General features: G+C 37.8%; 1 protein-coding gene across 2 annotated transcripts in view; it reads right to left on the bottom strand.

Annotated features, from left to right (window-relative positions):
- Positions 1–3,413: 3,413 nt before the first annotated feature.
- Positions 3,414–24,650, bottom strand: part of LOC117415966 (lysine-specific demethylase 7B-like) — a 51,607-nt gene continuing 30,370 nt past the window's right edge. For both annotated transcript variants that reach the window (XM_034026947.3, XM_034026948.3), the window contains exons 18-20: positions 19,999–20,096; positions 15,042–15,324; positions 3,414–9,352 (exon numbers count right to left, since the gene is read on the bottom strand). In XM_034026947.3, coding sequence (XP_033882838.3) covers positions 9,264–9,352; positions 15,042–15,324; positions 19,999–20,096 — 470 coding nt within the window. In that variant the 3' untranslated portion in view covers positions 3,414–9,263. The remainder of the gene's footprint in view (positions 9,353–15,041; positions 15,325–19,998; positions 20,097–24,650) is intronic.

Genomic DNA, 24,650 nt, shown 5'->3' with positions numbered 1-24,650 from the left:
TTCTGATATTATTCAATTCTTAGTTACTGTATAATTTAATATGTATAAATTATTTTATTACAGCCTGAACTAGCATATTTCCCAGAGAAATCACAAGAAAATTCAAACTTGGATGATGTGGGAAAGGTCATTGTAGTAAGTTTGTTTTTTTTTTATGTAAAGAATATGCATATATCCTACTGTGTATATGGTACGGTAAAAGTTAGAATATTGGCAAATCAAGATTTAAGTTAAGCTGTAAATGTCCAAACTAAACATAACGCTTTACTTAAGACATTTATCGATAATACTCAAGAATAACCAAATATATCTATCTACTGCCTATCTGTGGTGTTTTCTGTATATAAAAAAAAAAAAAACTAAGGTCTTAAATGGCTTAATTTGCATTTAACATAATGTTAATTTCATCATACTACTACATATTTGGAGTACAATATCCTTCAACACCATTGTGAATTGGTTTTGGTTGTTCTATATAAGTGGATCACAATATTGTTCAGTGCCATGTTGAACTAGTTTAAATTGCTCAATTGTGCATTACTGTAAACTCATTCAGGATTATTTTGTTAATCCAATTTTTAATGCAGAAATAAATATATTCTTCGACATTGATTATTAATTGACAATTTATATGCAGGCATAAATATGTTATTAGATGATATACCTGTATTTACCAATAAGCTTCATTATATCATAAGACTAACCAGTAAATGGAAATGTTGACAGTTACCGGTAAAACTTAAGATTGACCACAAAAATGGCGATTTTAATTTTAGTAAATATGCATTAATGATCTGTTACAAGCCGTCCTTTTATGATTGCAGCGTTTAAACACACAAGAGGCAACAGAAATACAAATGCAATACAAAAAACCTCAAGCTATGATTTAAAAAAAATAAATAATGAAAGCAAAAGGTGCATATTCTCTTTCTAGAACAATAACTGGTAATAATTGGTCCAATTAAGTCATTTAGGACACAGTTGGAACAAAAACCAGGAGGGACAGTGGCCCCCCAGGACCGGGATTGGACACCACAGGTCTAGACCAACTTTAGTTCAATAAGATGAAATAAAAGAATTGGCCGGAGTAGAATTGTAAAGGATTATTTTCAAGCTTTCATGTAAAACCGACCCAAGATCAGCCATCAGGGTGACAGTCACTCCAGAGCCAATATATAGTTCATGTGTAGATACCAAAAGATGTCATGTCAGGATAGTTTAGGGGTGTATTTACTGTATTAACATTTTTATCAGCTTTAGCTCGGAGACCAGATTTCCTCATTCTACCTCAGGTACATTATTGACTGCTCGTATGGTGTGTGTGTGAAGGAATATTAAACAGTGAAAAAGAAGCAATGGTTAATGTCTTGGTAGAGGACAAAATAAAAATAGGTAACACAGCATTTTAAAAAATCTGAAATCTGCTTTGTTTATCTTCGTAGCCTACTTGTATCTGCATGAACATTGTGAACTCATACAGAGGTATAGCTAAGAGTGTTCAAGGAGTGTTGCTGAACCATACAGCTGTATAGCTAAGAGTGTTCAATGAGTATTGCTGAACCATACAGAGGTATAGCTGAAAGAGTGTTTAATGTGCATTGCTGAGCCATACAGAGGTATAGCTAAGAGTGTTTAAGTCCTTTTAGGAATACTAGTTGTTTGGTTGAAAAGCCTTTTTAACTCCAAATTGCACATATGTAACTCTTAGTTAAGTCTGAAGTTAAACACCTGGTAAACACCCTTTATAGACGTGGTCCTTGGTATCTACCTTGGTTGGTGGGTAGTAAAGACCTTACCCACGTCGTTGAACATTTCAGGAGTATTTGTCACTAAAAGTTGTGGGTGTACAGTGGCCATTTCACTCCCCTTATGGCTTCTGATTTAGGCGTCTCAGAGTGGCTGCAAATGCTTCTATGCAAATCTACATCTTCCATCCATCCTTAGAATGACTACTAATTTGAGTCAAATAGGTCGACTAGTTGCCACAAAAATATATTTATAAATCATGCATTTGATAATATCTGGTGCTATGGTTGTGAATGTACCGTTTCCTAACACTTTGCTGTTGTGTATTATATATTAAAACTGCATGCAATTTTAAACTATTTTAATGCTCTAAAATGTCATTTATATGTTAACTGATCGCAACCACAACTGCACTATATTCATCTTAAACTGCACACTTCAGTTACTTCAAAATCACATGACATGTGATTTAGTCAACTATGAGTTTCTGAGGTCACCTTAGTGCTACCCCTACTGCCAATGCACATTTCCTAAATCCAAATAGGCTTCATATTCTGAACTGAATGCTAAAATAGATACAAGGCTGTATTGATTCCAGCTGCTCACTAATCCACGAGGTTTTCAGTGCTGGGGTATCATTCTTGTGATACATTGACATACCTGTTGTAGCCAGGCAGGTGATAGAGTGTGTGCCATATGATGCTTTGATTGTGTAAGTAGTTAGTAGTACTGCAGTTAATGAAACTCTGTGTGTTCAATGGCAGATGCAGTGCGACAGGTGCTCACGGTGGGAACATGTCGACAACCAACCTGAGACTGAAGGAGATTTTGAGAACTTGGAAGGCGAATACATCTGTATGAAATGTAAAGTCCATGAAGAAACAAATTGCCTGGTACAGCCGCCCCCCTGAACAACAAATTCAACAGAACTGGAGAAACAATTCATCTAACAATATTCTATAAATAAAATGTTTTGGGGGTATTACCTATATCCCTGAGGAATGTCTTTAGTAAAGCAAAAAATGTGCACGTATATGGCTGGCATAAATAAATCTATTACAGTTGATTTCGTTACCTTTTTATTTTACACTCCCAAGATTGCTCCCTGATACACATTTATTTCTTGCTTGTTTATTTAATATACTTTTATTTTTTCTCTGATGCAATAATTCTTAATTGAATAAATGAACTGTATGATTTTTTTTTTGTTACACAATAGCAGTGTGGAGTAGTGGTTAGGGCTCTGGACTCTTGACCGGAGGGTTGTGGGTTCAATCCCAGGTGGGGGACACTTCTGCTGTACCCTTGAGCAAGGTACTTTACCTAGATTGCTCCAGTAAAAACCCAACTGTATAAATGGATAATTGTATGTAAAAAATAATGTGATATCTTGTAACAATTGTAAGTCGCCCAGAATAAGTGCGTCTGCTAAGAAATAAATAATAATTACAAATCACGGACTTCACTTCAACTGTTTTAAAGTTCTATATCCAACATAGAAACAGTAAATTGCTACACACTTATGGGAAAAATGGTCAATTAAAAATTTAAACCTTGCATCCGTACAAACACTGTGCATAATAGAACAGCATTTTAACCATACAATGAATACATTTTAATACTACTTATGTGCAACAAATGAATATTCTTTGACATGAAAAAGAGCTCCATGTGATATGTGAGATTTAATATGTTTTTTATATATAAACAAAAATACGGGATCAACACAGCAGCTCTTGAGCCTCTAAGTTTTTGACAGCAAAGTAAACAAACCAGATCTGATGGAAAGCCATCTGGGACTAAAATGTGTTGTGCTGCTTTAGAGCGAGCCAGAATCTCATGGGACAGAAAAAAGGCAAACACACATTCTGAAATGCTTCGCTTAAACAGTGCCCAACTTCCTGAAAATGTTGTGTAGTGATTTTTATATAGATTGTATATATTACATATTTTTTGTTGCGACTTTGTGATGTGGAATGTAATAAATGAGAACCAAAACAAAATTGCAAAGAAACATTTAAATCTAAGAAATCTTTTTTTTTTTTTTTTTTTAATATTTACATGGCGATTTTCAAAAACAGAAAAAAATCCAGAGCTGCACTGCAATGAATAACAAAGTCACAAGATCTAGAAGACATCCATTTTTTTCAAATCATAGCAAGATATCAAAATACCCTTAAAACATCAAATCACATTTTCAGAAAACCATTCTGATTTTTTTTCTTGCAAAATGTTAGATACATAATGCTTAACACAAACCACAAAAAAAGGAAAAAAAAGGCCAAATAAATACTGTACAATTTACACTACTGAATAATACATACCCTGCCTGCAGGCCAAATATTGAAGTACATTTATTTCACCAAAATATGTGACCAAGGTGTATAGGAAAATAGCTTACTGTGGCAAGAAAAAAAATCAATTAGTGTTAGTGACCACAAAGATAAATTCAAGACCAGAAAGACAAAGCTGGCAGGGTGGTTCAGCACTTCAGTGCAGTGGTTTTAATGCTTAGCAATGAAAAGATGCAAGTTATATTTGAGCTGGGTATCAGAGGTCAAGACAGACATGCAGTGAGGTCCCCTCTCAATTTAATCCCAGCCACTCTCCCCATTTGTGCCCATCAAGGGGGTTCTAATTTCACTTGGGAGTGGAACAATCCAGGCAACGATTATTAGTGAAACACATGAAAGGCACTGTAGAATTATTACAGGTCTCTCTGCACCTAGACAATGGGCAACTGCTTTCCAGGCACTGACAGCAAGGTGTCAAGTAGATGCCACGGAGGTCATCTATAAGCATTTTCGGTGCACATATACATGTATAGCAATGCATTAATAGAATTTTTACTTTTAGTTTAAATTTTACTTATTGTGGTTATAGTTAGTCAAAATAAATAATTCGTACTTTTCTAGACCATAATAATGTAATATTACCCATATTTTAACAAAAATATTGTTTATACCAATTAGTGCTTGGATTGCTGTATATGCGTGTGTACTTGCAGTCTCAACAATGATGGGTCTCAACATAGATGGGTTTAGTTAACTCATATATAAAATGTTTTTCTTTTGAGAAAAATCTAATTTGTTGTCTTTAGTAATAGTATTGGAGAACCCAAAGTACTATAGGAAAGTACAATGGACAGAAGTTAATTTAAAAGATAGAAACTCATATTGTTATGCTATTTTAACCCACCCTCCCTTGTAGTGGTAGAAAGTTGCATAGGTAGTTTTTAATGTTTTCAGGTTAAATGCTCCAGGGTTTTCTTTAACAGCCCTGTTGAGATGGCTTTCTCTTCAACTAAATTGTGCTTATTTTTTGTTTTTATTACACATATAATATGTGCATGCATACAGTATAGGGTGTATTAAGTCACTGGACATGGGCAAATGCAGATTAATTGATTGATTTCAGTGCAGAACCAGTTAATTGATGTGTTGCACGGCTATTACACAGGGTCACCAACTGGAACATTAAAGTATATGTAGTGACAAAAGCCATTGTATGACTTAAACTGTCATTTCTGCATTGATAAAACATGGTAAAGTATGGAAGCAGTCTATGGTAGCCTTTTAGATTAACCAACCAGAACCGTTCAGAAAGATAGCAATCATAAATGTAATTTGTTGCTATATGCACTTTATGTACATAATACAGTATTCCCTGTGTATATGGCAGCCCTTTATACTGCAGAAACAGGTTATAAGGTGTACGATCATGGCTCCCATTTGTCCCATAATGCCATTACACTAATACTAGTATTTGCGTTATAAGGTGGAACACAAACAGCACGGTCTCTTAACTATGGCTCCCGACTACAGCGATATAAAGAGGAGCACTGTATCTGAAGGTGGAACTACTTTACCTATGTCTTCCGATTCTAGAAACATGAGCGCATAAGATAAAAACAATTTAAACTTACCACCACCCAAAACAACACACAGCAGACAGTACGACACATATTTGAATCTGGGAAGTCTACAGCATTTGCTCTACTAATATATCCCCTGAAGTAACAGTTAAGTGGCATTGGCTTTTTTGTAAGACATAACTGGGGTTTAATGTATAACAGTGTATTTTTCATTGGGCTTTATTTATTTATTTTGCTACGGTAATGCAGGCAATTCTCACTCCACACAGAACTTATTTGGCTCTTAGCACAAGTAAAAATGTAGCCCTCATTTCTTAGAATAGTTGTGCTTCTATCACAGTTCACATGGCATCATGATGACATGACTGAAGCGCTTTTTCTTCATCGTACTATAAAAAAGTATACATATAAAACTTCATCTAAAAATGTTTTTCTTGACAAAATTGGGCAACTATAAAAGCAGTATTCCTTTGGGTACTTATTTTCCTCAGCTTTATAAAATTAGTATAATAATAATGAAAACTGGAGAAGTATTTTTCAAAGTATTTAAACACACATGTATATCAGTCATACGTAGGGCTTCTGTTTTTCTGTGTTTATTTTTAGCTATTTTTGAGTTTTATGTGGCTACCCTGAAATCTGTTATTTTCAGGTCTTTCACTTTTTATATACTGTATGAAGTTAATTTGTAATTCTGTTTTAAATTCCACAAGTGTGTAAATCCTCCCTCTCGAACTGTGATACAGCTTTAAATCTCTCGAGCAAGAACACTCCTCTGCTTCTAATTGTACTCTTGTTATAAATCTCTTAATTGTGTACAATCCTCCAATAGAAATGTAGGAATTTGCTGCCACTCAGTAGCTGGAGTGGGTTTAAAGTATTCAGAACTAATCAATGCGAGATAGTCAGGTTATTTATTTATTGAGTATGGACATGGAATTGAGTGACCATTTCTTTTCCTGTGTTTATGCACCGATTTCACATATGTATTTTTTTTTTGTATCTGCCGTGTTTTATCTGTGTTTATCAGTTAAAACAGAAAATCAGAAGCCCTACATGCTACCAAAACGAAAGACAAGGGAGTGACACTTCATAGCACGACTAGTAACATAGCTAATTTGAAATGAACAAAATAACACCACTATACTAGAAAATATTTGGGTATCAACAAATCTGTCCTTTTGTTTACCTTCTGAAAAATATACTTATATACATTTTCCAATTTATTTCTGCTTATCAAAAAAAGACTTCTAGTTGAAACACTTGTCATTGAATTTATTATTATTATTAAATTTAGCACTATTGAGTGTTCAAATTATCTGACGAACAGTCCTCATCAAGTCAAATAAATGATCTTTGATGGCAGCTCTTCTATTGTAAAAGAAGAGCAACAACTGTGCTTAGGTCACTTCCACCGACGGTACTTTCCATCTTTTTATTAACAATCAGCCATGATGGAAGACAGATTGGGCAGCCACAGTGAGGTCCACTAACATTAAAGCCCATGCTGCCTCACATTATCGATAGTTCAAAGTTAGGATCTTTTGACTTGAGAAATGTTTACTCTGTGTAATATTGAGCACAGGTAAAACCTGGTAAAACTATTACATTGGTTACAGCACGGACATAAGCCAAACAAAGAAGCTTAGAACAAAAAAAGAAAAAATGTCCTGATTATTACTCAACACGGTATGCCTGGTCTAATACGTATTATAACAAAGATACAAGCGTATTGATGCCTGGGGCAGATTAATGTACACTGCCAATTTAGAAATAAGATTAAATAAAAAAATTTCATTAGCAATGGAATCCTTGCGCACCCTTGAGGCATAGCAATACGTGGTCCATGAGAAAACCCTGCTGAAGCCAAAATATTTGAGATTAAATTATAATATTATAGTAGACCCTGATGTGATACAGCCATCTGAAATGGCTTGCATCAGATGGAAATGACGTCACATTAAAATGAGATATTCTGATTTTACTATACATTTTTATAAAATACGTATTGGGTCCTGTGTAAGATACAAGCTGCTCTGACCTCTTGCATAAGGTATCAGCTTGCATGGTACAGCATCCTATACAATAATATGTTATGTGTATAAATACAAGAAACACAGCAAAATACTGGTGACATTAGGCAGATTCATGTTTTTCATTCAAATTAAAAAACACTTGTGCTTTTAAATTTTTGGTTAATAAACAGTAATTTTAACTTCAGCCAGGTTTCTGTCTGGATGGAAACAGATAAAGGTGTTTTTATTACTAAACAGAAAAAATATAGAAAAGCCTGCACATTCAATTAAAAACAAAAAAACAAAAACAAAAAAACATCATAACTTATTTAATAAATAGCTAATTCCAAAAGGTGTAAATTCTGACAAATAAATAAACTGGAAAATGATTTCTTTCATTTCTCACTATATAAATCTGCACACTATCTATTCAGGCAAAAGTATTTACTATTTCATTTTGTACTATTTCATTTTTTTCTCTTGTTTTTAAATCATTAACAGCACTGCCAGATGTATAATTACTATCTCTCAGAAGTTACAATATTTGTATGTAAAATTATTTTCTCCTTCCATCCCCGCATAAACCTCCTGATCAACTATTACCACACTTGTCATTACATATTTGTATTTAAAATTACATCTGCGCAGTGCCCCACGATAAAAAAAAAAATCCTTTGTCTCTATCATCGTCTGTGAACCCTCAAAAGCAGTTTGTTTATATTCCACAGTTTCAGCTTGTGGAACACTATTTGGCTCATATTTACTACCTGCAGCAGTGGGAGGTAAAAAGGACATCTTGAGGCTGGTTATAGCCCTAAAAGTAAACAAAAGTTAAATAAAACAAACACATGAGGCACTACACCTTAATCCATTTCCTATGAATGCTAATCAATCACTAAAACATCATTGAATTACCAGTATATTTCAAACCTGATGTAGCAGCATGGAATAATTATTATTATTATTATTATTATTATATTTTTTTTAATGGGGACCAAAAACACCATTAGAAACAGGAACCCTCCTCACCCCCTTTCATTGCATTTTGTTTAGGGATGACACAAATGTAAGCATTATGGAAGACACTAACTGAGATCCACTTCTCCAACTTCATTATTGCTGGTGAGCATGTGAGAGGGCAGGGGACAGGGAATGAAACATCAGTGACTTTGGACTCCACCAGGGAGGGACCCATCATGATATCCAATCTTACAACCTACAAACGCACCTTCCTTTAGGACATCTGATGGCTTGATTAAGCAACTCGCAAAGATTGGCTTGTAATGGCTCTTTTCTGTCTTACAATTAGAATAAATAGCTTTTAAGAGGGAGCATTTCTCATGGCTGCCCCCTCCCTTTTCAAGATACATCTCCGGTAATCTCCTTTGCTGGACCAGCTTTGTGATCTGTGCAGTCAATCCTAGTCCTTGACTTTCTGCTATACTGGAATCTCCAAACACATTGGCCATTTTAATTTAAGTGGCTTTGCCTTTGCTTGCACAAATCCAAAACTCTGTCACCTAAATCGTGAACATGTAGTTAAGGTAATTTACTCTTTGTTCCTCAGGCAGTGATTCTACAGTACATGCGTCTCTCTCAAACACTTTGTGCTTGTGGTAAAAGTGTTGCTAAACAAAAAAGCTCCTGTGCCTGTTCAACTTCAGGATCTTCCCCAGTCTCTGTTTTGCTGTTGCCATGCCTTTCTTCGGACGTTTGCCTATAAACAGGAGAAAGATAGATTTATTGGTCTACATAAGGCAATGCAAAGTGGCAATACTTAAACATTCAGAACTTCTCTATGCAGGTCAACACTTAAACTATGCATTAAAAAGAAAATAAACAAGTAGTTAGAAATCAATAAAAAATAATTATGATTATCTTAAATCATCTTTTATCTCCAATTAATTGTAATTGAATATGCTGAGATCTGCATATTCAGTAGAAAACAATGGATAGTTGCGTGCAGTCTATGAAAGCACCTGCTGGAAGGTGTTAAACTCGGCAGGCTCTTATCATAAGGCCTTGTTAGCACATTCCAGTTTTATGAGAAAAAGTAGCTTCTTTCGATCCTTTACTTTCTTTGCTTCATGTCTCCTATTAATCAACCTTAAAATTGGCAAAAAGGCTAGGTTGTCTTAAAACCTGCTTCAACTGGATTTTGTAAGAACAGAGAAAGGGGTCAGACTTAATTCAGTAAAATAATATTAGCAACTGTTATAGTGAAGTAACTAAATTAGAAATACATGTTATAAAATCACTTAAAGTTAAACTGCTATACAAATAACAGTATTATTGTTGAAAGAACATATTACAGTTAAAAAATAAAGTAGTTCAGTACTAACTGACACTGTCAGAATATTGTAATAATTGCATTGTGCTTTAAAGAATATAAAACCATCATAAATAATATTGCAGCAAATTATGAACAGGTTACAATGATTTAAACCAAGAAAACTGACAAGTGTTAATGTTAGAAAAAAAGCTTGTCTATGTTCCTTTGTTATTAGTGCACATACACTCATGGAAGTCTGTAACCTTGAAAGAAAGGCATCTGGGGGAACTAAACACGGAGGCTAGGTATTGCAAATTAGTAAAAACAAAAAGGTAACCCTTTTTAGACAGAATGATATTTGAAACTAAAAAGACCTATTTGTCTGAGGCGTAGATGGGCAGGCTGTTTTCACCAAGAGGGTGCCTTTAGACAGTAACAAGACACTGTCAGCAGGCTTGCAGAGGGCGCATGCGCAGGAGACCCAGAGGTAGGGTCTGAGAAGCTGCTGACATCAAGCCCAGTAGGTTCTGTTGAGCTGAAGAGCTCTAAACAGGCGTCTATTCTCTGCACTCTGCCGTCCGACAGAGTGGACAGCATGGACCTGAAATCCAAGCACACTCCTAGATAGGGATGTTTGAGGTCCACCATGGTGAACCAGTCACCTGGCCTGATTGACTGCAACAGCTGTTGCATCGTCAACATTTTGAACTTCCTTCAGCTCAGATACAGGTTGACCTGTCTGAGGTCAGGGAGTGGTCTGGGGCCACCATCCTGTTTGGGCACCAGGAAGTGCCTGAAGTAGAACCCTTCATCCAATTGGAGGGGGTGTAGCATACAAATAGCCCACTTTTACAGCAGAGCTGCTACCTCCTGTGACACCACTGCAGCGTCTTGCGGGTCTGTGACTGAAGTTGGAGTCACACCCCGAAAGGGAAAGAACCATGCTTGAACTGCAGAGACTAGCCAGTTTGAATGGTATTAAGCACCCAGATGTCTGTGGTGCACTGATGCCAACACTCCAGATGGCTCCCTGAGAAGGGGCCCTGTTCCTGTGGCAGCAAACCCCTAGGGCCACTGCTCACCTTGTGGATTGGCCTGAGGCTATTGCCTCTGCGCTGGAACTTCTTATAGTCGCGGCCCGGCTCTGAATACCACCTCTGGCAGCAGGAGCAGCCGGCTGTGCCAGTCCCTGCTGCTGGGGCCTGGGGCACTGGGGGTGGTCACTTGGGAAGCAAGAGCACTAGCTCCTTTGTGGATTCCCGTGCTGCAACATCTCATCCACCGCAGGACCAAAGGTACGCCCCAGTGTAATAGGGGCATCCAACAGCGACGCTTTGTCCTCATCAGGCATGTGTGGACACTTCAGGAATACACCCCATTTATAGCCATACATAAGAACAACAACATAAGAAAGTTTACAAACGACAGGAGGCCATTCGGCCCATCTTGATTGTTTGGTTGTTAGTAGCTTATTGATCCCAAAATCTCATCAAGCAGCTTCTTGAAGGATCCCAGGGTGTCAGCTTCAACAACATTACTGGGGAGTTGGTTCCAGACCCTCACAATTCTGTGTTAAAAAAGTGCCTTGTATTTTCTGTTCTGAATGCCCCTTTATCTAATCTTCATTTGTGACCCCTGGTTCTTGTTTCTTTTTTCAGGTCGAAAAAGTCCCCTGGGTCGACACTGTCAATACCTTTTAGAACTTTGAATGCTTGAATCAGATCACCGCGTAGTCCTCTTCGTTCAAGACTGAATAGATTCAATTCTTTCAGCCTGCCTGCATATGACATGCGTGTAGATGCTGCTCTGGCATTCTGAAGAGTCTCAACGACTTTGTCAGATAATCTAAGACAGCTCAAATGTCTCCACTCAAGGGCCAGACCCAAAGCTGCCGATCTGTTAGATCTGGATGCCCCAGAGTCCCCAGTGCCTGGCTCAGTAGGTCGCACGGCTGACCGAACCGAAGCTGTGCCAGTGACGAGAACCATGTTCTCCTCACTTTGGCGCTACTAAGAGCACCTGGGCCCGATCTTGCCTGATCTTCTCCGTGCCCAATGGAAGCAGTGGCAATGGAGGGAAAGCACCGATCAGAGTCGTTGGCCATCTGTGGGCCAGCGCGTCTCTGTCTAGCGGGTGACCGCTCTCCACTAGGGAATACCAGTGGGGACAATGGGTGGACTCCTGGGTCGCAAAGAGATCTATCTGTGCACACCCGAACCTCTCCCAGATGAGGTTCACAACCTCTGGGTGAAGTCGCCATTACGAACTGTGGGGTCCCCTTTGGAGAGGAAGTCCGCCACCCAGTTCCTCAGCCCAGGCCCATAGCAAAAGCTCCCGGGCAACACCATTGAGACGAAGAGACTGGAGACTCCCCCGTGGTTGATATAAGCCATCACTGTGGTGTTGTCTACGTATCAGCACACATATCCCTTGTATCTCTGGAAAAAATTGCTGTAGAGCCAGATGAACCGCAGTTTGTCATTTAGAATGTAGCGGTGTGTAGTGATTTATTCAGTGTGAAGCGCAAGCTGTGCTATACGCTATATATATGCACGACCATGTGATGCTGTTTAACCAAATCAGAGGCTGTTATTTTTCCAAGCCATGTTATAAACATACATATTGTGTAAATAGATTTTAAACTTCATGGGTCAATTGCAGTAGATGGTTTAGTATACTATAAGGGGACTAGATCCACAGGATTTTAATAAAATGTGTCCAAATTGTAGCTAGTAATCAGAATATCCTGTTAATCAGAAGATCCTGTTTAGATGATCTGATCAAGTGGACCAAGCTAGACTGATCACAGGAACTAACCCATAAACCAGAATAAAGAAAATAGAAACCAGAATTTTAGACTATTTAAAGAAACATTTCCTGTGCGCTGCAGTGCACATATAAATTAGACTGATCACAGGAACTAACCCACAAACCAGAATTTAGAAAATAGAAACCAGAATTTTAGACTATTTAAAGAAACACTTCATGTGTTAATTATTTATGCACAACAGATTAGAAAACAATAGATTCGCTTTTACCGTTTAAACATGTGATATACACAATCAATTATTGAAAGAAATAATCCGTAAGATTTTTTTTAGTTTTTTTACATTCATATTTCGCTTAATAATTTGAAATTCAAATATTTTACACAATAATTCTTAGTGTAACTGAAAACTACTGGTATAATATCAGCGTCAATGAATACATTTTAAACTGAAAAGATAAGAGGGTGTGCAAACTTGACCAGACTGGCATATCTAGACTAACAAGAACACGTAAAAAAGCAATACAAAAATAAACTGCATTTTATACTTTCATTTCAATGAACACATGGCACAGTCAATCACAATCATCATGGATCAAAAGGAAATAAACAAATACTTCCCCTCCAGGTGGGGTGTGGATTGAATCGGCCTATCTGTGTCTTGCTTTGTTAACAAGCATGCGCCAAGGTAGGAACTGCCAAATCACTCTCATTCGATTTCTTGTGCCTTTACAGGGCATAGTATAGAAGCGCACTGGAGGCTCACTCATTCGCTCTTGTTACCGACAGTCAATGTTTCTTGCTGCCAGTCAACTGACTTACCAGTTAACAAAAACACTGAGCATCTGTTCTGACTTCAGTGTTTTGTTTCAAATTAAAATGGAAAGGTGTAGGAAAGGAAAATATTGGGATATAACCACAAAGGCTGATATAATTGCTCTATCAGACCAATTTCACTATACAAGTGTGATTTCATCCATGATGATTCTAATTGACAGAGCCTCGTGTGTTTGTTGAAATGAAAGCATGAAGTGCTGTTTATTATTATTTTTTTTTACATGTTCTCTTTAGTCTAGATATGTCAGGTTGCTGTTAAGGGGTTTGGACCATTTATTTTTCCTAACATTATTGCTAGTATATTCTAGTAACTGGTATAGTTGCATAGTTAGCCTTTCATTTTAAATTGAAACAGTAAACTTAAAACAGCAAAATGACCTTTGTGCATTATGCAAATAAGTACAGACATCAATAAAAATGAAATACATAACCAATAACGTTTTACACACTAATTATATCAAATTAATCACAATATATTACTAATTATAAATTACTTTGCGTGTTTAAATACATCGCAAATACATCGACTCTCTGTCATGGATGTCTCTATTTCTCAGTGTTCCAAAAACTCACTCTTGTCACATTTTACAAAACATTTTTAAACTAATAAACAATTACCATAATGAACATTATAGTATTCATCATAGTAAAGTTGAGTTCTTACCTGCAAACAGGAACACATTTAAAGTTTGCAACTCATTGGAGTTTGGTGTTATTTACATTATCGTTGATACACTGCGGTTTGAGGTTCAAACTACATCTGCATATTTTAAGTGGATGGAAGCTGAAAATACAGTACAGGCATCATTTAATAGCGAAACTGTATTTCTCCTAAGTATTTCAATTGCGGGGAAACCTCAACTTTTCTAGAAATATATTTCAAGGGCAATTCTCATTCCTCTCATTAAATCTGCATGATGCCATACTCGCTGTAGCGCTCAACACTGCCTCAAGGCCAGGGTTGTATTAAATCCTGGATCCAGTCTCCGGTCTGAGTGGTGCTTCAGTGCTCTTCAAAGAGTAACGTCATGGCTTTGTAATTCCATTATTTCTATTTCTGTTATTTCAGATAGAATACTCTTTATAAATGCACCAGCTACAGAAACTGTCCCTCCCACTTTTGAAGCCAAAGTTACACCACAGTTCAGAACATGACCTTCTATCGCGACCTGATCTTGAGCGTGTGACACCTGCTGGTGAAACATTGTATTTCAGTAGGAATCCGTGACCAGTTTTTACTCAGATAATGTGCACAAGATGTAGGACAGGGGAACTAAACTGCATACCACATTAACCACAGTTTTATCTTGGAGAATACCCCGCTTACAGACATTTATACATCTGGTCATGGCTACCACTGTGTAAGAGGCTAGGAGTGCATTATCCAAGTTTGGTAGGAATTACTGCAAAATCAAGGCAGTTATCGTGTTACCAGTGTAGAGTGTCACAGACAGACAGGATCAGCACGTAAGGGTCCAGACCTAAACAATAAAGATTGGCACCTAGTGGTCAGCTGGCAGCAGGACTGACCTTTGGTGGCCTGGTTGCTGACGGGTGGGGGGTTTGAAGCTGGTCTCTTGGACGGGTGAAGAGGTGGGGACAGGGAAGTCTCGCTGTACTGGAACTCTGGACTGTCGTCATCACGGAGAGGACTAAAGGTGGATGAGAACTTGCTGAGTGAGAGCCTGTGATTAGCCCAGCCATCACTGCCGCTGCTGCTCTGACTGTCCATGAAGTTTTTGTTCTCCTGGATTCTCTGGCTCAGCTCTGCTGTGCACTCCTTCCTGATGTGTTTCTGCACTTTCATTTCATCCTGCGCTCAGAGAGAGAGAGTGAGAGTGTTACCTCCATGTAGGTCCCTAGCCACAATATAGCCAAACTAAGACCAATTATTTCTGTATCTGATGTCGAGAGACTAATGCATGCCTTTTTTTCATCTAGAATTGATTATTGTAATGCACTTTTTTCTGTTGTCCCAAAACGTGTGACATCCCACTTGCAGCTTGTTCAGAATACCACTGCTAGAATTTTGAATAAAACCAGAAAAAATGAACATATTACCCCTGAATAGATTTTAAGATTTTGCTGTTAACTTACAAGGCCCTGAATGGATTAGCACCTAGTTATTTGCAAGAGTTACTGACCCTGTATCTTCCAAACCACACTCTGAGGTCAAAGGATGCGGGGCTGCTGGTTATTCCTAGGGTCAACAAAAGCAACACAGGAGGTACGGCTTTTTCTTGTAGCGCTCCTAAATTATGGAACGCTCTGCCTTTGTTTGTCAGGGAAGCTGGGACCGTTACAGTTTTCAAGTATAAAATAGCTTTCTTATCTTAGTGGGTTTTAATGTAACTTTAAAATCACTGCTTTTGTATTGTGTATACTGTTATTTAAATATGTTATTTAAATGGTCTGATTGTGGCAGTTGTATGTGTGACATGCTATACAAATGTATTGTGGTTTGTTCCTTTTTTTCTGCTATGCACTGTACAGTGCTTTGTGATACTTTTGTATAAAAAGTGCTATATAAATGCAAGCAAGCAATAAATAAATAAATAAATAAATAAATACATAAATACATAAATAAATGGATCAAATTGTGTCAAAGCCTTTTACACCATTTTGAAGATCCCAAGACTGAGCTGCTTTGGTCATAACTTAAATCTTGCTGTTAACCAAGCCCTTAAAATCAGTCAGGTGCAAGATGCTGTAAAGACCTGTACCTTGTGTCTGCAATCAGCAGACGTTGGAAAAAGAAGAGAGGGCTCCTTAAGAGCAGTTATTGCTATTGCTGTCTTTGAAGACACTGCAAAAGTTTTGGTGCCAGTTCACAAGTTTACAGACTCTCTGTGTGGAGAGTCTCGCGTTACAGTTTCAGCTATCAGACCAATTCTAGACATCCTTGAAAATCTACTTTCCACAAACAAGGTAGACCGTTCTTTGGTGTCGCAGATGAAAACTTGCATCAAAGAAAATCCACTTTCCAGATACAGCAATGCCACTAACTCTTCTCAGCAGTGCATCAGTGTTTCATCTTTCTTGGACCCCAGGTTTAAACAGAAGTTTTTGCAAGAACTTGTCAGTGAGACTGCTGCTGCCACCAGTGATAGAGACAAAGCGACTGCAGCCAGTGACTTGAACACAACAAACAAATCAAAGGGACTTAGGCACTCCTCTAAGAAAATATTCCAAAGAGTCAACCACCTCTGATGCCTCCACAGCCCACACCTCAAATCTAGATGAAAGAATCACAACTAAATGGTGATCTTTAAATCACTTTTACTGATGTTGAATGGGGGAAGGCACACCAGAGTCTGTTTCCTTTCCTGAGCAAACTAGTAAAGAAATACCTCTGCATCCCTGCTTCAAGTGTCTCTTCTGAAAGGGTGTTTAGCTCTGGTGGTAACATACACTGTTGCATTACCGTCTGGACCCTGAAAATGTGAACATGCTAGTTTTTGTCACAAAATCTTAAATGACTTTCAAGTTGACTGTATTTTTTGTCACAATCAGTCTGCTAAAATACTTATATGTAACTGGTGTGGTTCAGTGGTTAAAGAAATGGGCTTGTAACCAGGAGGTCCCCGGTTCAAATCCCACCTCAGCTACTGACTCATTGTGTGACCCTGAGCAAGTCACTGAACCTCCTTGTGCTCCGTCTTTCGGGTGAGACGTAATTGTAAGTGACTCTGCAGCTGATGCATAGTTCACACATCCTAGTCTCTGTAAGTCACCTTGGATAAAGGCATCTGCTAAATAAACAAATAATAAAAGACTTGCTATGTTCAAAATGTTAACAGCAATGTTAAAGTATAAAAATAAGACAACTTATAATAAACAGTTGTAATATATCCCACCAGCCAACTTTGGACCTGAAAATGTTGTCACATGTGATTCAGAATTTTAAGTTTAAAGATTTAATCTGTAGCTGCTGGGGCCAGGTCAAAATGTACTGGAAGCAGTTTAATTTCTTTAATTCATAAAAAGACAAGAAATCAAAAACTAGTAAGAAACAGTACCTCTACATGATGAAAGTAAATACAGTAATCCGCCAGTCACATATCCGCCCTACCAGTTTATCCGCCATGATCAAGCTCTTCAGCCAGGTTAGTTTATTATTAAACAGAGAAGATTAGTTCAGAGATTGCAGAACCCATCAAAGTTTCCGTACACTGTATTGTATGTGCTCCGTGTGTTACCATTGTTCAGTGTGTTGGCTAGATATGTAAATAAATCCTGTTCGTCTGCAGGGCGTATCCACTTCAACCTCCGTCTCGCTCTCCTGCCTGTCACTCAGCAGCGAATGCACGCACCCACACAGCAGACCCTGTCACAAGCTTTAATACTCTGTGTCTTTCTAGATAAGATCATTTAACACACTTTAAAACTGAGTTTTACCTGTTACCTTGAATTTATACTAAATTATTTCAAACCAGTTACACAAATAAAAATAAAAAATGACTGCCATTTTAATGCTAACAATTATGTAAACTAATTTAAATATCGTATTGTAGATATCGAAACTTCAATAAAATCGTAGAATAAAAATGGTTCAACAATCAAAAACTGTAATTTTGATATCGTGGCAACCCTAACCTACACACACACACAGATTAATTGTTACCCTTATCATCCTCAAAATAAAATACAACAATAAATTAAGTTTAATAATCCTGTGTTAAGTCCTCTGAGCGATAACTACAGTATAAGCTGCTCAATAACGCTACAAAACAAGCCACCTAACTTGAATAAGCAAACCTGCATCTAAAATCTCTGCGTCACAACTCAAGTCATCGCTATGCATCCCGGTGAATGTAGTTCAGAAGCTGCTATCAGCCATGCAAATCACACGTAACTCCCATACATCAGCAAATGCCTGAGAAGCACAGAGAAACCAAATCAATGACATAAGTCATGTCCCCACAGATTGCATCAGCAACATCCCGCACTCAGAATTTTAGAGAAATTAATAATAATAATAATAATAATAATAATAATAATAATAATAATCATCTTAACACCTAAAACTGCCAGGCAGTTTTACGGCTTCCAAGCTCAGTACCAGTTGGAAATTTTGGCAAGCTGTAGCATTGCAGCACAAGTGTCAGCAACAGATCAGTTTTATGGAGCAGTTTCAATTCAAAATACTGCATTAGTTCATTCTCATGATGCTTTATAACTTTAAAGCTAATTTTACATTTAACCTTAAGGAGAGGTCAAAGGTTACGATCAAGGTAATTTTTGAATAGAGCATATATGGGTTCCTAAATGTGTTGTATAGTAACCATAACCCTATGTGCACTGTAAGGAGTTATAAGCTAGTTTTACATTTGACCTTAGAGGTCAAAGGTCACAGGCAAGGTGATTTTTGGATACAGGATATATGGCTTCCTATCTGTGTTTTATAGTAACCATTAACCTATATACACTCTAAGTTATAAGCTAGTTTTACATTTTAACTTAAGGAGAGGTCAAAGGTCGCAGGGTCATTTTTCGATAGAGCACATATGGTTTCCTATATGTGTCCCATAGTAACCGTTAACCTATCTGCACTGTAAGGAGTTATAAGATAGTTTTACATTTGACCAAAGATTTTAAAAGGTTTTTAAAGAAATGCGTCATATGGCCATATTGGTTTACGCACAAACACCATTTTTGAAAAAGCAAATTGTATTGATACAGGAATGATGCTTGTCACCTTTGGAGTTAAATAAACCATTTTTCAATTGATGCAGTCTTAAATTTAAGAAGAAAATGTAGGTCTGGCCGCCATCTTGTTTAACGAAAGAACACCATTTTGCCATATTTGAATTCCATTGTCCCCAGGATGACACCTACCAAGTTAGCTGGTTAAACGGTTTGTAAACGGAAGCAGTTTGATGTTTGATGTTTGGGCGCGTTTTGATGAATTTGGTGGCAGCCATTTTCACAAAGTTGAAGCGGGTTTGGTTGCAGATGCTGATTTGGATCAATCTAAAGCCCCTTTCACACTGGCATCTGGTCAGGACCTGGTGTCATGCGGGTTGGCTACGCGATTTCACACTGCTTTTGATAAAGCAGGGTTGACCTGGGTGACAGACGCAAGTAAACAATGTGCATATCAATGCCCCCGGAAGCAGCTTGTTACGGACGCTTCCATCCAAGCTTCTCTGGATTGAACAGTCAGCCCAAATGTTGATTAGAGCAAACATTTCTTCATCCCTGCTGCAATCTGTCTCATGGTGTGTCTCAAGCAACAAAAATATGGCTAAACAGAATAAACAAAAACGTTCCTTGCAGAAATGAAACCTTCACACAGGCGTGGCTGTTTGTTCTTTCATCTGCCATCATACATTTTGTCTCGCTCAACCTGGGTCAAAGCGTGTGAACCCACATCCTGAGGAATTGTGACCCGGGTAGCCAGAACCCAGGTCCGGACCCGGGTAGGAGTGCCAGTGTGAAAGGGGCTTAAAACATTGTTTTATTTTCATTCTGGATTCAGACATACCTGATGGTCGAGTCTAGGAGCTGCAGCTGACAGTCCCGCTCCTAAAGAGTTCCCCTGGCTCTCATCCTTATACACCGGCTCCTCTCTACTGTGAAAACCTGCAGGACATAAGCAGAAAAAGAATCACATACAGAAGTCTCTAGGCAATTCCATCTTTAGGGCCAGTGCTTCAGATAAGGTTTTGGGTCACTGAGGAATATACTCTTCAATCTAGACACTATGTGAGTAAAATGTATTTTGGGTGATAAAATTCAACATTACCTTGAAGTAATGAGTACTTTCAATAAATACTGTACATACTTTAATGCTAACTTATAGGGTATGCATTAACTGCAGCCTCACATTTTAACTGTAATGTTACTCTGAACTTCTGTACAAAAACATGGGTCTTACACAGTGCTTAATTTGTAAATCGGGAGGTCCCGGAACACATAGTGAGTGCGAGAGGGGGGGTGTTCCGGGGGGCTCTGAGGTACCGGAACGCATGAGAAAAAAAGTGACAAACACAATGTAGCCAGACAATGTAACTATAACCTGTGTTAAGGTGTCATCTTTAGACTTGGCTACAATGCTTGCTGCCGCTAAATGGGCCTTGGTTCAGGCATGTTCAAAAACCTTTTTTCTGAGGGCTCTTTGTTGTTTTTTTTTTACGTTGGAGGCAGATGACGTTACTGTACATTCCACCCACTCTTTTGCTAGTTTCATCCCTCCAGTCTTTTCCGGACCAAAGCTCCCTACCTTTTTGCATGTTGTACAGCCCAGCTTTGAATTTTGCATGACAAGCCAGGGGTTATACGTTTGCTTTTTCTTGAACTGAGCCTCCGTCCAAACTGCACCTGCTCCGGGCACTTCGTCGGTGGATGCACTGTCCTCCCTAGTGATGTGTAGTTCGCGAACGAATCGTTCTTTTTGAACGACTCACTAAGGTGAACGATGGGAATCGGATCAGAGTCCCTATTGAATTGGTTCTTTTGATTCACCCTATGAACAAACTGTGTGGCGCAGGAGTCGAGTTACCAGCCTATCAAAAGTCATGAAATGATTCCTTACCTCTCGAGTCTGGCTGATTTGTTCGTTGTAACAATAAAACCGGATTGTCTCTCAACTCATTGTTATGAAACTGAAGACCGTATGTGCCATGTTGGATCCAAATTCCCGCTTACTTAGTGCATGATAAGAACTCTGTGTGAGCCAAAATGGTTACATCCTCCAGACCATAGCTATATGATCCAGACGGAGTGTACTTTCTAAAGTGCTGCTTCACGCCGTCAGAAACTCAGATTACAGGTTTGTGCACCGTAATTTTATTTTTCTTACAGTTCTTCTTAGTTTTCTATGTACGTAACCTTGTGTAAGTCTGCCAAACAAATAAATAATAAAATGAATCACTACTAGTTGTAGCCTATATGTGTTTGTTATTTTTTATACACATACAAAATTAATCATATCTATAGTTAACTATTTTGCACAAATTATGATTAATACTTCTGTCATCTTGAGTAAAGTCAGCCAAATTACTAAATAATAATAATAATAATAATAATAATAATAATAATAATAATAATAATAATAATAATAATAATAATAATAATTATTGAGATATACACCTCATTTCCAAAATAAATAAATACAAACATCTACTGGTATTGTAACGTTATTGTACCCAAGGCTTAATTGTATAACTTGTGATTAAAAATTTTACCTTGAGGAATGAATGTATTTTATACATGACAATTTACAACTACGGTTAAATATTCTATAATTTAATAATGACGGAGATTCACCTTAGTCCACAAGGTGACACGTAGTATCAGCTACGATACAACCACCTTTTAGGAGGATATTGCACATTCTAATGGATGACGTTCTTAAACGTCTATTATATTTTACACGCACATTAAATATACATTTTCTAAATGTTATTTTACTGTGTTAAACACTAAAAAAATACTAAATATATTCACGTTTAAACTTTGTTTATATAAAATGTACATGTTGCGGTTATGGGTGTGCTTCAACGTGTGATTGATTACATGACTAATCTCAAAGGTTTACTGGATAGAAGAGGAATTGGGCAAACAGCGTTTTGCTATGTGCTGAATAAATACCACGGATTAGTTCCACAAATACCACTCTTTAGAGCCTCTCTTTTTTGTTGTTGTAAAAAACAATGGGTGACTCCAAATGGATAGAAAAAAAAACACGCAAGAAATGCAATTGACTTTTTTTTTTTTAAAGATTAAATTAAATTAGATTGATACTGATGGCAGCTTCCCCCTCATTTTTGATTTGGCTTTCCTTTCCCACGACACGTTTCAAATTCAGTAGCGACGACTAAGCTAAGTGACGTGATTACGTAGGGACCTCTCACTAGCTGTTTCAAGATCAGTTACTTACCTCGCCGGCCCGCCCCATAACCTCTATGTACAAATAAGAGAGCAGGTCTGGAATCAGTGTGGTAGGATAGGATGCGCTTTTACGGTGGGCGGGAGAAATAACGAGGAGGCAGAGGCAACTTTAACTCTGATCGCTTTCATTAGAATGTTTACAGTGCAGACAGTGGAAAAAATAATAAATCATGCCACGAGAGGTACCGGATCCAGGCAAATTAGGTGCCGGAACAAAAAAAGTCAAATCTGAGAGGCGCCGGATCCTGTTCCGGCAGGATCCGGCTCAAATTAAGCACTGGTCTTACAATAACAACTTCCCTTTCCTTATTTTAAAAATCTAACAGTGTCTTTTTCGCAGCAATTTTTTCCTGTCTTAATAATATTATAGTCTGGGAAATTGCTACTCTTGATGTAGTTAGCTATTGCCTTTCTCTGAGTCTCCTCCCACTAGTTCTAGGCTTTTACAGTTTTTATAGTTGTTTATAGTTGTTGCTATGGGGGGTTGAGGTCCTCTGCTTATCAAGGAATGTATGGGATGATGTTGCCAGTACAAGGTGGGGGTTTAGGTTACATGCAGTGTTATACTGGTAAACTCAGCAGTTGGAAAAGGGAGGAGGAGAGCGGACATCGCCAACTGTCCGGAGCTAGCAGCTACTGGAAAGTATTAACCTATTATCTGTTACTTTCTAGTTCATATATTCTAGTAGTAGTGAATTTCTCTGTATAACCATTTACTTGTATGTTAATAAGACCTGATTACTGTGACCTGAAGGTGTGTGTCATGACTGGTGCTTTCCCTCTTGGTGTCAAGAAATATTACGGAAACAATAGGTTAAGCCATCTTTTCTTACAACAGGAACCAACGCAGTACAAGAAGCTTGACAACATGTGAACCAAAATGCACCAAAATTGTTACCTGTATTTTTTACGCATTCAAATTTAAATATCATACGTAATTCATATTTTTTTCAATATGCAAAACACTCAGTACGGTTACAGCAATAAACTGAGGGCAATATATTATGGGCAATCGAAAGAAGAGAGGAGATGCCTTAATCAAACAGCGATTCACATTTATTTACCTGTCGCGATACGACAACACAAAAATGTTGCAGCTTTTACGACTACATTAAATAAGCTGCACTTCATTAGTCCTGCCACCAGGTGGAAATTGCTCTTACGTCAATGATTGTTCACGCCTGTTCAAACAAGTTCTAGTTATTGAACTAAAATAAAATGTGCTTACAAGTATAAAAACTACACAAAACACTCACCCTTTAACGTACAGGAGATGATCAGTCCCGCAAGAATCTCATACGATCTGCAGCGTCCTTACTATAATATTCATGCAAATATGTATTGATATTGTACAGTACTTGTACACTTCCAACTATAATGATTCACTACTCTGTACCAAACAATTATATAGTCCTGTTAATTTTGTATTTATTAATTACTGTATATGCATGAAAGGTGGAAAAATTTAAATATATAGTCTTAAAATGGCAGTGGCACAGTGCTATGTATTCGGGGTGTGGAAAATCGAAGTCATACTGTATATGTCATGGACATACTCAGCATAACCTTGCAGCGTATACACTGCATGAGGGTTCTCCCTGACTGTACTGTGGAATATATGCCATGGATCCTCTTTGGCCCTCAGCCAGAATGCTAAAGGCAGTTATCTTCCTTTGTAGCACATCTGCCGGTGCTGCAAGTCCTTCACTTGTGACGGCTTGGGTATTCTATCCCATACGGTAATGGTTACATTACTTGAAAGGGAATGTCAGGTTACTATCATAACCCTGGTTGACCTGAACTAGACATGTAACCATTAACCTTCAAGTTCGCTGCATTCACTCCAACGCAACAGGCATGAAAAGAAAATGGCGCTGAGCCTTATGCTTCACTCGTATTTATTTCCTGGGGCGGAGACGACGTCTGACGCATACGGGGCTCTTAAAGAAGCAACTTTGTTATAAGTGCTCAAGTAATTTGGGCTATAAGAGGTTATATTCCGTACGGTAATGGTTACATTTCAATTTCAACGTTATTATACATTACAGAACATCTAAACATGGTAAAACAGTGTATAGTACGTGGTGAAAGAGAGCTCTATTTAAAAAAAAAAATCGCCTAATATTTTCTTACAATGTTTACATAAATAAAATGGAAGTTTCAATATAGGCTTTCCTAAAAATTTTTTTTAAAAAAATTAAAAACGGACCCTTTTCTTCCTCTTCTGATTCCAGTGCCATCACA

Source organism: Acipenser ruthenus, chromosome 7 (genome assembly GCF_902713425.1).
Source record: "Acipenser ruthenus chromosome 7, fAciRut3.2 maternal haplotype, whole genome shotgun sequence".
In the NCBI taxonomy this organism is placed as follows: Eukaryota; Metazoa; Chordata; class Actinopteri; order Acipenseriformes; family Acipenseridae; genus Acipenser; species Acipenser ruthenus.
The sequence above is the reverse complement of the archived record's forward strand: the minus strand, read 5'-3'. Positions and strand labels throughout refer to the sequence as shown.